The sequence below is a fragment of the Tupaia chinensis genome, unplaced genomic scaffold (genome assembly GCF_000334495.1).
Source record: "Tupaia chinensis unplaced genomic scaffold, TupChi_1.0 Scaffold139431_1, whole genome shotgun sequence".
NCBI classification, from domain to species: domain Eukaryota; kingdom Metazoa; phylum Chordata; class Mammalia; order Scandentia; family Tupaiidae; genus Tupaia; species Tupaia belangeri.
This window is the reverse complement of record NW_006199316.1, coordinates 980,539-995,108: the sequence shown is the minus strand read 5'-3', so window position 1 is coordinate 995,108 and position 14,570 is coordinate 980,539. Positions and strand designations below refer to the sequence as shown.

Sequence of the window (14,570 nt, the reverse complement as noted above, 5' to 3'; positions counted from 1 at the left end):
ACTCTTTCCACTTTGTCTCTAGTGTCCATAACGATTTTTAATGCTTGTATGTCCTCCAGTCTTTCAGTCTCCACCACAGAGTGCAGACAGTCGGTATATGTTAAGGTGAGACATACAATGTCTCTCTTTCATAGCCTGACTTGCTTCACTCAGAAAAATATGGAACGCGTCACGAATTTGCATGTCATCCTTGCGCAGGGGCCATGCTGATCTTCTATGTATCATTCCAATTTTAGTTTATGTGCTGCTGAAGTAAGCACCAACATTTTTTTTAACACCAAAATAAATTTTTAATTTAATTTCACTTTTCCCATGCATGAACTTTTTGAAGTCCTCTTATATAGACCTCTGGTTTTCTAGAGTTTATATTTTTACGTAAGTCCACGAAAATCCAGTTACTAGAAACATTCGTCATTGTCTCAGGAACCAAATCACTTTTGCAGTGTTCCATAATAGAGAATCGTTCTTTCGTTCAGCTCATTTCATTTGGAAACAGTGGGGCTTAATTTTTCTGGAGTCAGTGGAAATACATTTCTTTCTTATGGGAATTCTTTTACATGCCAGCCTTACAGAACATGAGATTTCTTGGTTGAGTTCTTCTAAATTATTTAAAATCCTCCTTTGCAACATTTAATGTCTCTGAGGAATAGCACTTGTCTTTTAGTCTGGGAACCAGTCCAGTAATTAAAGAGGTGGAAATAAATGTTTATAATCTGTAATCATCTAGGTGTAAAAATGAAGATAGCTTTTGAGAAATCACTAGGATTTTGTACCTTTTTTGCATTTTCTAACATTTCTTTGTTCTACCCCACTACAAAAAGACATCAGTTGTAAATTTGACGTGTAGAGGTTGAGAGAAGTGTGTAGCCGCAGTAATGTTTGATTTGCTTCTCCTGAGCCGTCTTTTACTGCCTCTGACTGTGATTTACAATATAACTGCTTCTGGGCCAGCAGGTGGCATGGAGGTTAAGGTGGCTGGATCCCACATGGCCACCTGTGCAGTCTGAGTCCTAGACCCAGTGGCTTGAAAAATAATGGGTCAGGGCCAGCAGGTGGCATGGTGGTTAAGGGTGCTAGACTCCCACACGGTTGACTGTGGTTTGAGCCCCAGACCTGGCGGCTTGCTTTCTGACTTCCTCTCTCTCTTTGTCGTCCTCTGGGACAAATTAGAAATAAGTAAGTAAGTAAATAAATAAAATTAAATGAAATAATTCTTAAAGAAAAAAAATGCAGTGTTTGTATCTACGTGCCCAAAACCCCAACAGGAGGAGAAGGGATTGTGGCTTGATCATCCCCTCTGGTGGTGGTTTCTTACTTCCCTTCTCTCCCTCTCTCTTTTTTTTTTTTTTTTTCTCTCTCTCTGGTGAGTACACACACCCTATAGCAAACTAAAAAACAACAATAGAAAAAACAAAAACAGAAGCCTAAAATACAAAAAATAATTAATTACTCCAGCCTGTGGTGTAAATTTAAAAAAAAAATTAGTTTTCCTTTGATATTTTAAAAATACTGTTCGGCAGCCAGTGGCATGGTAGTTAAGGCAACTGGATCCCACATGGCAAACTGTACAGTTCAAGACCCAGACCCCCAGCTTGAGAAACATGCCAGGTGTGTGTTCCTCTGTGCCCCACATTGAAGGGGCTCGTTTTCCTTGCCAGGTCCTATCAGTAGAAACATGGCTCAGTATATCTGGTTTTAAATCAGTTTGGTCTCGTCTGTATGTAGTAGTTTATAAATAAGTGAAAGGAGTTTAATAGCAAATACGTACACAAGATGTTCTATGGTACATTTTTGAAAAAGAACTTGGGAGTCTGACATACTTGGATTCATGTCTTGTTTTGCCATTTATTGTGTGACCTTGGGCAGACCACTTAAACTCTGGTCTATAGTTTCCTGCTCAGTGAAATGAGATTAATTGCAATCCACATTCTGAGGATTAAATGACCTCAAGTAAGCAAATGCCTAACACAGTACAGTGCACATAGAAAACACCCTTCGGAGCTGGCCTCAGAGCACAATTGTTCAGTGCTTTGCAGAGGAAGCCAGATCACATACGACTGACTGGGGTTTGAAGCCCAGCCCTGGTGACAACTTGCCAGGCATACACGTGTGCCCAGGATCCTGACCAGATGGAGAGCTAGAGAAAAAAAGAACTGCTGCCTGACCAGACATCACTGGAAGGTGTTTCTTTCCCTCTGCCTTCTCTTGTGCAAATGCATGTGATCTAGCATAAATAAAAGAAAATAAAAATGAAAGGAAGTGCTCTTTGTACCTTTCTTGTTAAAGAGACCATAGATTCCTGATGGGTGTCTACACTGAAGTTTCAGGCATAAAGGTACAGGTAGGAATTGCAACACAGAGGATTTTACACAGGACTAACAAGTTGTTTTGATGGTAGTTCAGATTTCCATGACTAGTTGAGTTGGGTTGCATCTTGTTCAGTTGCTACCGTCCAGCCGCAGTAGAACAACCTGACACCTGCAGGCAGTCTGAACGCAGTCAGCTGGTCAGTGCTCTCTGTGATTGTAACAGAAGGCGGAATCTTCCTGGAGAGGCAGTGCTTCAGAAGTTGGGTGCATCAGGGCTCTCTCTCTCTCTTTCTCTCTCTCTCTCTTTTTTTTTTTTTTTTGCTATAGGGCAAGTATACTCGCCAGAGAGAGAGAGAGAATGAGAAAACACCTCCTCACCTCCTCAGGGGGATGGCCATGCCACAGTCCCTTCTCTTCCATTCTCTTGGGATTTTGGGCACATGTGCACCTAGCATGAATTAAGCTGCCGGGTCCAGTACTCAAACCACAGTCAGCCATGTGGGAGTCCAGTGACATAACCATTATTCCATGTGCTTGTCCAGGGCTCTCTCTTACAGGAGACACAAAAGGAGAGGCCAGCTCACTTCCCAAGTGTGCCTAGCTAGTCCAGGTCCTTGCCTTTCATTGTGCTCACTTCCCACGTGTGTGCAGACTCTCCCGGATCAGCTCAGCCCAGGCCACTCATACTCACCAGGGATGATACACACCAGAGACACCAATCTCGTCTATCATTTAGGGCTCACTCACTTGGCTCCCCCTTGCAGGGCATCTCCTTCCTGGGGTCGAGGTCCTTGGGAGGCAGCATTGAGCATTATAGTGTTGTCCACTGAGCCCAAGATGGCAAGACTTAGGCCAGTGGACAGCTTTGTCTAGGCTACAATTAAGCCTGATATATTAGCCTGTTAGAGCTTCCCTGGAGACCTAAATCTTTGGGTTTCCCACAGTTAGTTCTATATGAAATTTTGATTTTTCTATTAAAGAAGCAGCTTCCTGTGAATGCTGAGATGGATTGTTAGATAACATACATGACATGTACAAACAGAAACCTCCCTAAAAAAGAAGAAAAGAAAACCAGGGCTGACCCTGTCACCCTATGGCCCAATGGCTTGGTGCTTAAGGGAGTTAGATTCCTTGTGACCAACTGTGTAGCTCTAATCCCAGCCCTGGCGACTTGAAAAACATGCTGGGTGTGTATGTGTGCTTGGCCAAGATCCCAACAGGATGGAAAAATGGAAAAGGGATTACTGTGTGACCACACCCCATTAAGGGCTTTCTCCCTTTACCTCTCTCTTCCGGTCTTTTCTAGTGAATGCACACACATTCTGGCAGATTAAAAGAAAAGGCACCACCTTGGGGACCAGCAGGTGGCAATGGTGTTTAAGAAACTGGGCTCCCTCATGGTCGACCACAATTGGAGTCCCCGAACCCAGACACTTGAAAATCACACTGGGTGCATGTGCACATATACCCAAAATCCTAAGAGTAGAGTGGTAGAGACGGAGTATGGCATGGCCATCCCTCCTAGGGGGTGATTTCTCACTTTCTCTCTCTCTGTATCCCACGAGCAAATGTGCCCTGTGGCAAAACCAAAAAACTGCTACCCAGAAAACCACTTTACCATATTTTTCTCCTATAATATAATTTTTATATTTTAAATCACACATCTTCTTACCATTTTTTTTCAGCTTTTTTTTTTTTTTTTGGAGAGGTTTTTGCCATAGGGCGCGTGCGCTCGCCAGACAGACAGAGACAGACATAGAGACAGAAAGCGAGAAATCACCCCCCAAAGGGGATGGTCATGCCGCAATCCCTTCTCCTCCATTCTCCTCTTGGGATCTTGGACACGCACGCACACGCACCCGGCATGAGTTTTAAGCCACCGGGTCCGGGACACGAGCCACGGTCAACTACGTGGGAGTCCAGCGACATAGCCATTACACTAACTGCTGGTTTCCCCATTTTTTAATTTTAGTGACTATAGAGTATTTTATGACTGGGTGTTCTATATTTTGACAGTTTCTCTACCATTGAATATTTAAGTAGTTACTGAATTTCCATAATAGTCCATATGATGATGAATAATGTGGGGCATAAAGCTTTTCATTTCTGTTGAATATTTCCCTTAGGGTTACTTCTCAGCATAAAGCTACTGATCAAATATTTGGTTGTCTCATGTGGCTTTTGGAACACTGTGGTTTTGCTTTCCAAATGCTTAAACTGCCATCAAAGTGTGAGTGAACCAGTTTCACTAGCACACCCAAGCAGTTTTTGTCATTTAAAATGTTTATGACTGATTTAGCAGGCACAGAATGATAACATGGTTTTGCTGTATCTACGTTGGTGACATTATCCTTATTGTGTGTTGGCTTGTGTTGATTTTTTATTTGCTACAGAGATCTGCAAAGACTTGGAGAACTTCAATCTGAACTGGCAGGAGTGGCTGACTTTTCTGCTACGTATCTTCGCTGTCAGCTACTACTCATCAAGGTTGGTCTGGCTCCCTTGCATTTATGATTGAGGCTAGGAATGCACTTGAATGTGTCCAGCAGTGTTTTTGGTCATAGGTGGGAAAACTTAGGATCTTTTGCAACTACGTAGCAACTGAGAAATGATGTACTCTGCCATGTAATTATATTTATCTCTAATTTAAGAAATGGTAACTCATAAAGGAATTTGAATTTTTGAATTTTGGGAGAATTCGTCTACCATTCTATAATTAAAGCAGCTTGTATAATCATTTTAATTAGAAACCCAAGGATCTTAAATGTTTTGTATAATGTGAATAGCAAAAGACTTACATGAACTTGTATACCATTTTCTTAAGCATGTTCATTTCACTGTCAAAGTGAAAAACGATCATTTCAGGGGCCAGCAGGTTGGCGTGGTGGTTAGGGTGCTGGATTCCCACATGGCTTACTGTGGCTCGAGTCCAGGACTTGGTGGCTTGCTTTCTCTCTGTCTCTCTATGGTGAACATATAACAAATTTAAAAAGTAATAATAATGATAAAATTAAACAAATAATCCTAAGAAAAATAGGTTAATTTCATTGCTCCCAAAAAGGGCCAACTTCCTGCCATTTCATACTAAGTATCTCTTTCCTTCTCACACACACATACAATTGGTACCCATGAAACTATTTAGATTTGCCAAGTTAAACACCAAAAAAACAATGAAAGTAGTTCATCTTTCGGCTTCTGCAGAATTTTGCTATAAATTTAATCTCAAGATTGAGGATAAACATTTATCCTAAAAACAAAGCGTTCTTTGTCTTTAAATTTACTAATGATATTTGGCCAAAGTCAGAATACATGGGGGATTCAGAAATTGCTTTCTACTGTAAGATGTGTGATCTTGTGCTAAGTGTTATACTTAGGGTGTGTAGGTGTGTGTATATTTGTAAAGGTGAAGTGTACACTATGGTAGGTTGGGATTTAAATAACTCTTAGTAGGCTAGATAAATTCCTTCAAATGAGGGGCCAGCAGGTGGCATGGTGGTTAAGACACTGGACTCCCGTGTGGCATACTGCAGTTTGAGTCCTGGATATGGGTGGCTTGAAATTCACATCAGACGCTTGTGTGTGCCCAAAATCCTAAGAGGAGAATGAAAGAGAAGGGATTGTGGTGTGGCTATCCCCCTTGGGAGGTGATTTCTCACTTTCTCTGTCTCTGTCTTATCTCTCTGGCGAGTTCATGGACCCTGTGGTAAAAAATCTCTAAAAATAATTCCTTCAAATGTGTTTGTCTTGTAACTACCACCACAGGCAAGATATAAAATATTTCCATCATCTCATAAAGTCTCTTTGCCAAGCTATTTGGTGTTTCCAAGCCTCTAAGAGAGAGTTAATAACTGTCCCCCTTGTGGACAGAGAAGGCTTGGTGAGAGCCCTGGCTGTCAGGTACACAGTGAGACCATGGAAGTGTGGCCTCCTTCCTTCTTCCTTGGCTTGCTCTCTTCTCTATCAGAATACAAGGAGGTCTTTGAAAAGAATCTGTCTGGGGCTTTCAAGTGACTTGGTGGTTAAGGCACCGGGTTCCCATATGGCTGACCATGGTTTACGTCCCAACATGGTGGCTTGCTTTCTCACTTTGCCTCTCTGTCTCTCTGGTCAAATTAAATAAATAAATAAATAAATAAATAAAGATAAAATGATTCCTTAAAAAAAAAAAAAAGAAGAAGAAGAATCTACTTTTCTACAGGAGAGAAAGATAGGGGAGAAAGAGAGTGGTCCTAAGGGGAAAAAACACAATTGACTACTTCGTGTCAAGGTGAGTAAGAAGCCCGGATCTAGAACTCCAGGTAGCCTTGTGTTAACGGAAGAGCTGAATAGATCGCAGCACTTACTTGACAGGGTATTTTGTCCCTAGTGCTAATTTTTGTGAAGAATTATGCAATATACATTGTAAAATACTTACAATGTAATGTTATGTACTCAAAAAAAGGTACGAAATAATTGCTTTCTGACTGCAGCTATATAAAAACCACGCATATGAGGAATGATTGGAAGTAAATATTCAAACCGTTTCTGTATCGTTGTCTAGCCCTGCTGCTGTCCACTGATAGCTACCAGGTACCTGGGACTGTTGAGCACTTGAAAGGCTGTAGTTCCCACTAATTGTACTGCATGTACAAAGTACATACTGGACCTTTTAGACTTAGCATGAAAAAGGTGTCCATTATTAATTTAAAAAATACTGTATCAGTGAATTTCTAGTGTCTTGTATATATATTGAGTGTAGTAGTCTGTATTTTAGGATCAGCCCTGTGGCTTAATGGTAAGAGAGCTGGATCCTGCACAACTGACTACAGTTCAAATCCCACCTCTGTGGCTTGAAAAATACTCTGGGTGCCTGTGTGTGTGTGTGCCCCAAATTCCATCAGGATGAAGAACTGGAGGAGAAGGAATTATGGTGTGACCATACCCCACTAAGAGGGGTACTGTCTTCCTCTCCTCCTCTCTGACTCTTCTTCTCTTTTTCTCTAATGAGTGTATGTGCCTTCTGGTAATTAAAAACAAAAACAAAAGCTATATTTGGAAAATTAATTTCACTTATTTTTTACTTTTAAAAATCGGCTATTAGAACATTTAAATTACATATATGGTTCCCACTATGTTTGTATTGGATACATTATGTCATTGTCTGTAATGAAGACATTCCAAGAAAGAAAGAGGTGATAGTGTAGATGAGAGATGAGGTCATTTGCATGGATGGCCAAGGAGAGGCATGTTAGGCTCTCAGTGATAGTTTTAAATATAGAGAGGTCGAGAGGGGGAGGAGTGCAGGAAAGCTGGTTGGTTTCTAGTTTGGGTATGTTGGTGACATGATGGGGCTGTTGCAAGGATTGTGAGCATAGGAACAAAGGAAAAAAGAGCCATAGTCAAGGAAGAAGGTCTGGGTGGCTCAGGTTAGGCTAGTGGTCTGAGAACAAGGAGACGTAGAGCCCAGGCAGCTGGTCAACCCTTCATGACTCTTATACTCCAAGTGTCAGTCTGGGATGCAGAGCCTCTTGGCCAAGAATTGGGTCTTAAGGATATGAGTTCATTTAGCCCAAACCATTGTTCACCTTTTGTCCATAGTAGATAGGGCTTATTGGCTTAAAGGAATAAACTAATTGAGAAGAAGTCTTAATTATGTGATCATGGTAGATTTTCAAGGCAAAGCAAAACAAAAATAAAAATCTCAAGTAGTGTGGCAGTCTGTGTGACCTCTGTGTTCTGTTCTCTCCTGCTCTATCTGGGTAGGCCTTGCAGGAAAAACTGTGGAATGTGGCTGCCCCTTTGTATCTGAAGCAGAGTGATTTGGCCTCAGCTGCGGCAAAACAGGTAAGCTTCTTGAGACCTGCTCCTCAGGTTGGTCTCCTTCCAAAATTGACTAGTCCAAGGCAGACCCATGGCTCCAGGCCTCTACTGTGGTCTTTCTGCTTTCAGACAGAAGTTAGTGACAAGAGAAACAGTATAATTACGGGACACAACCCTAACTTTGGAGTCAGGGAACCTGGATTCTGATCCCAGTTCTGCCTCTAATTTCCTGCATGATATTGAGCAAGTTCCTTAGCCTCTCTAAATTTTTCCTTCTCTGCAAAGTAGAGCAAGTAGGGACCAGCAGATGGCGTAATGGATACATTGCTGGACTTCCATGTAGTCAACTGCTGTTCGAGTCCCAGACCCAGTGGCTTAAAACTCACACTAGATGTGTGTGTATGCGTGCCCAAGATCCTGAGAGGAGCATGGAGGAGAAGCGCTTGCGGTGTGGCCATCCCCCTGGGGGCGATTTCTCGCTTTCTGTCTCTCTGCCTCTCCAGTGAGTGTACATGCCCTATAGCAAAAAAATCTCTCTCAAGAAAAGAAAGAAAGAAATTAATTAGATGATATTTTTAAAAGAATTTTTGTATTTAACTTTATTTATTTTAATTTGACCAGAGAGGGAGCTGGGGGAGAGAGAGCATGAGCATGCAAGCCACTAGGTCTGGGACTTGAACCGCAGTCACCCATGTAGGAGTCCAGCGTCCTTAACCACCACACCACCTGCCAGCCCTGAATTAAATTATTTCTAAGATTATTTTATGTTCTAAAATATTGATATTTCAGTTCTACTAAAATCTGCTAAATACTAACATTAACGTAGTATATTTTACAATCTTTCTTCTCAAATTGAGCTGAACTCAATTTGAAGTTGTTTATAGTTTTAGCTTATACCACCTCAAATGTTAGAAAGTCCTAATGTTTCATTTAATTGATTAAATATTTACCTCAAGTTTTTTTTTTGTTTGTTTTTGTTTTCTTTTCCTTGAGCAGTTCCCCTCTGTTCTTAAGTATCGAGACTTGGTGAGCTCGATAGTGAGTCTGTATTGACTCAGTGATTATGACCCAGAGGGAAGCTAGTGGAAGTGCTTGTGATTGTTGCATTACAGTTCACTAAATGATTTCAAGTCTATTTACCAATCCCATTAGTTAGGAATAAATTAATACCTAGGAATTAGGAATCACTGTCAATATTAACCCTAGCCCTAACCATGCCAAAAAGTATTAATACTTATTTTTCACTTTTCAGATGAGATAGTTAAAGCTCAGCAAGGTGATAGTGTTAAGACTGTAGGTGACAGAGTCAGGGCTTGATATCCAGCATCCTCTGATCCACAGGATCTGTTTTCTTTCTCCTGCACTGCCTGGTCTGTCATCTGATCCATATTCACTCTCAGATTACATATGTGGCTCACCGTAGGAGAGTGGAACTTAATGACTAGAACCCCAAAATGGGCCATATGAGGAAGGGTGGGACCAGGAAGCAGTAGTTCGGAAGGAGGAAAAGAAAGGAATTACCATTGTTGTGTATCACATTCTGTACTAAGCACTTCCAATGACCCATTTGATACTTTAAATTTTATGATGTTGTGCTGTTTCTTTTCAATTTACATACTGGGAAACTGAGGCACCATGTCATTGAGTTACCTTACTGTCAATGTTGGAGAGCCTGGAGTAATTTCTCTGACCCCATAGCCTTCTAAGGGAGGCAAGCACAGAAGGGAAAGAGGAGCTTCATTTGGATGGAAGTAGCTGGTTTGGAGAGGACTGAGTAAGAGTGTAAGATGTACTGAGCTGGATCTGGGGTCACAGACAATGTTTCTGCACTTGCTCCCTTCCCAGACTCCCTCAGACAGACCAGGCCCATAGAACAGTCTGTCTGTAATAGAAATACAAAACGTCATTAGTGGATGCTATGAGCAACCATATGCCAACCAACAAGAGAACATGGAGAAGAAGGACAAATTCCCAGATGCATGTAATCTACTAAGATTGAATCAGGAGGACATAGAAAACCTGAATAGATCCACAACAACCATGAGATTGAATCAGTAATAAATAACCCCTCCTCTTCCCCCCAAAAAGTCCAGATCCCGATGGCTTTTCTTCTGAATTCCACAAAACTTTTAAGTAAGAGTTAACCCTATCCTACTCAAATTATTTCTAAAGATCCAAAAGGAAGGAAACCTTCCAAATTCATTTTATGAAGCCTCCATCATCCTCATTTCCAAAACATATAAGGACATGAGAAAAAAGGAAAACTACAGACCAATATCTCTGATGACTATAGATGCAAAAGTTCTCAATAACATACTTGCAAATCGTATCCAACAACATATAACAAAGATTATTCATCATGACCAAGTAGGCTTTATCCCAGGGATGCAAGGGTGATTTAATATACATAAGACCATAAATATAATATACCATATTAACAGAAAGAAAGATGAAAACCTTATGATCATCTGAATTGATACCGAGAAAGCATTTGATAAAATACAACATTCTTTCATGATTAAGACTCTCAGTAAGATTGGTATAGAAGGGTCATTTCTCAACACGATAAAAGCCATATGTGGAAAAACCCATAGCTAACATACTGAATGGAGAAAAGCTAAAGCTTTTCCACTAAAAACTGGTATTAGACAAGGCTGCCCACTTTCTCCACTACTTTTTAATATAGTGCTGGAAGTCTTAGCCAATGCAGTCAAAAAAGAGAACAATATAAAAGGCATTCAGATAGGCAAAAAAGAGTTGAAAATATCTTTATTCGCAGATGACATGATGGTATACTTAGAAGACTCAAAGGTTTTCATGAAAAAAACTTCTTGAAGTAACAAATGAATACAGTACAGTGGCAAGATACAAAATCAACATCCAAAAATCCACAACATTTCTATATATGAATAACAAGTTGAATGAAGTAGAGTGAAAGAAAGGAATCCCTTTTACCATAGCCACAAAATGCATAACACACCTATGGATGAACCTAACTAAGGAAGTCAAAGACCTTTACAAAGAAAACTATGAAAATCTTAAAAAAGATTGAAAACGACATAAAAAAATGGAAGGACATCCTATGTTCCTGGATTGGAATAATTAATATAATCAAAATGACAATTCTACCCAAATTAAGCTACATATTTAACACAATACCAATCAAAATATCAGAGACATTCTTCACAGATCTAGAAAAGACAGTCATAGAATTTGTCTGGAATCATGAAAAACCTTATATTGCCAAAGCAATCCTCAAGAAGAGTGGAGTGGGCAGCATATCACTCCCTGACTCCAAGATATACTATAAAACTTCAGTAATCAAAACAGCATGGTATTGGCACAAAAACAGACACAGTTGGCACAAAGGAATAGAATAGAGACCCCAGAAATAAACTCCAAAGCTTACAGCCAACTGATTTTTGACAAAGGATACTAGTCAATCCACTGGGAAAAGGAAAACCACTTTAGTAAATGGTGCTGGAAAAACTGGGTATCTAACCGGAGAAAGATGAAACTGAATCCATTAACAAAAATCTTTGACCATTAGCAAAAATCAGTTCAAAATGGATCAAAGATCTGAACCCAAGACCTCAAACTATAAACCTACTGGTGGAAAATACTGGGGAGACTCTGGGAGACATTGGGATAGACAAAGACTTGTTAAGTAAGACTCCCAAAGCACAGGCAACAATCCCTAAAATAGACAGCTGGGACTATATCAGACTAAGACGTTTCTGCACAGCAAAGGACACAGTAATTAGTATGAATCGACAACCCTCAATTTGCAATTTTATTAGTAATTAAACTTTCACATTTTCACATCATCAACTAAGATGATTTCATTAACAGATGAAAGACTTTTTAATTGACAAAATAATTTATTCTCTTTTCACAAGGCATACTAAACTGATAACTCTTAAAAATTAAAGCATAGGTATTTAAAATTTCAGTCCAGAATTAAAGCATGTAAAATAAACTTAATTCCAGAGTTTTACCTAACTTCTTAGGTAAAGCTTCTTTCTTTATTTTTTAAAAACATAATTAATGTAATTTATTTATTATTTTTTAATTTCATCAGAGAGAGTGAGAGAGAAATTGAGAAAGCAAGCCTCCAGGTCTGGGACTTGACCCATGGTCAGCCATGTGAGAGTCTAGTATCCTAACCACCATACCATCTGTTGGTCCCTCTCAGAAGATCTTTGAACAGAATTCTGTGCTGTTCTCAAATAAGACTTTTTTTTTATCCCTCCCCCATGAATACTTGTTACTTTTTCCTCACAGATCATGGAAGAGACCTACAAAATGGAGTTCATGTACAGTGGCGTGGAGAATAAGCAGGTGGTGATCATACATCACATGAGGCTGCAGGCCAAAGCTCTGCAGCTAATAGTTACGGCACGGACCGCGCGAGGGTAAGAGGTGGATTGGCCAGAGGGTACGGCATGTTCCTTTCAGAGACACTTCCAAAAGCATCTGGGGATCTCACCAAGGTTATTATAAGTAAAACAAGACATAGGGAAGATTAGCTAAGGGAAGTGTGATCTATTCATTTTTTTCAGATATTCCACATTTTGTTCTTGGTTCAGATTAGAGTCTTCAAAATGCGATTATATATCTTTTTTTAAAACAATTATTTTATTTAACTTTATTTATTATTATTATCATTATTATTTTCCAGTTTGATCAGAGAGAGACAGAGAGAGAGAGAGAGAGGAAGAGAGAAAGCAGACCACCAGGTCTGAGACTTGAACCGTGGTCGGCCATGTGGGAGTCCAGCGCCTTTAACCACCATGCCACTTGCCGGCCCCGCGATTATATCTTTTGCTCAAAACTGACTGGGGGCTCTCCATTACCCCCGGCACAGCACAGGGCTTATTTGCAACAGGGACATTGTGTTTGGTCCCTCCTGAGAGGTTTAAAGAATTTAGTGCCAGAAACCTGTTTTTCTCTTCTGCAGGGACTAGTCAGCTTTCTCTCAGGCAGTAAAGACCAATGGAGAAGATGTACTCTGAGGTCAGATGACTTTTTTTCAGATCCTGACTTCCCTATCTAGCTTAATTATGAACACTTTTTTTTTTTTTTTTAACCTTTCTGTGCCCTTTTTCCCTGATACAAAATGAGAATGATGACAGTGTCTGTCTCATGGGGGTCAGAGGTATTTAATACTGTAAGAAACAGGTGAGAACCTTAGCATGTATGTAGTTAGAACTCAGTGTAATGGTAGCTCTAAGGCTTCCTGCTCATGAAATGGATTTATTTGATTGATTCTAAGATACGTATTTTTTTAACTTTATTTTTTAAAGAATTATTTATTTAATTCTATTTGTTGTTATTTTTAAAATTTGACTAGAGAGAGAGAAAGAAAGTGAGAAAGCAAGCTGCCAGATTTGGGACTCGAACCATGGTCCACCATTTGGGAGTTCAGGGTCTTAAACACCACACCATTTGCTAGCCCTGAGATACATATTTTTTTATTACTGTAACTTCTCTGAAATCAAACTTTTTTTTTTTTTAGAGGTTTTTGCTATAGGGCGCGTGCGCTTGCCAGACAGACAGAGAAGAGAGACAGAAAGTGAGAAGTCACCCCCAGGGGGGATGGCCACGCTGCAATCCCTTCTCCTCCGTATTCCTCTCGGGATCTTGGGCACGCACACACACGTGCCCAGCGTGAGTTTTAAACCACCAGGTCCAGGACGCGAACCGCGGTAGACTACATGGGAGTCCAGCAACATAGCCATTATGCTAACTGCTGGTCCCTAAATAAGGTATATTTAAAGAGCATTGGCATGGTAGATTTGCTACAGTACAGCCCATGTAACTGGTTGCCAGCTCGCAAACATATTTGCTGCTCGGTCCAGCTGGTGTCAACCTGAAAGTGGCATAGTGAAATAAATATGAGTGTTCAGGTAAGTACTAAGAATATAAGGTCAGAGAGAACATCCTGAATGTCCTTTTTATTTCTTTACTTTTTTTAAAAAAATTTTGCAAGAGGATGTGTGCACTTGCAAGAGAGACAGGGAGAAAGTGAGTCCTATCGTTGCCACAGGAATGGCAATGGTGCAGTCCCTTCTCCCCCACCTCCCTCTCCATTCAGGATTTTGGGCATGCACACACATGTATTTGATGTTTTTCAAGCCACTTGCTTCAGGACTTGAACCATGTAGTTGGCTATAGGAGAACCAGCTGCTTCAACCACCACACCATTAACAGGCCCTCCATTTATCTTCATAGTGACCTAATAAATTAAGATAGCTGTTTAATCTTAAAGATATCCATGGGTCAGCAGGGAGCATAGTGCTTGGTGTGCTGGACTCCCAAAATGAGTGGCCATGGTTTGAGTCCTGGACCTAGCAGCTTGAAACTCATGCTGGGTGCATGTGTGTGTGTGCCCAAAATCCCAGAAGAATAGAGGAGAAGGGATTGTGATGTGGCCATCCCCCTCGGGGGTGATTTCTCACT

At 40.5% G+C, this 14,570-nt stretch overlaps 1 protein-coding gene and 1 non-coding gene across 3 annotated transcripts in view; one reads left to right on the top strand and one right to left on the bottom strand.

Moving 5' to 3' along the window:
* The window catches only part of INTS4 (integrator complex subunit 4), an 87,053-nt gene that overhangs the window by 58,449 nt on the left and 14,034 nt on the right, over positions 1-14,570 (top strand). For both annotated transcript variants that reach the window (XM_006161892.2, XM_014593006.2), the window contains 3 exons: positions 4,703-4,796; positions 8,052-8,132; positions 12,393-12,523. In XM_006161892.2, the coding sequence (XP_006161954.1) occupies positions 4,703-4,796; positions 8,052-8,132; positions 12,393-12,523 (306 nt within the window). The remainder of the gene's footprint in view (positions 1-4,702; positions 4,797-8,051; positions 8,133-12,392; positions 12,524-14,570) is intronic.
* On the bottom strand, positions 154-260 carry LOC114004638 (U6 spliceosomal RNA). Its single transcript, XR_003546752.1, has one exon. It is a non-coding gene; the product is annotated as a U6 spliceosomal RNA (small nuclear RNA).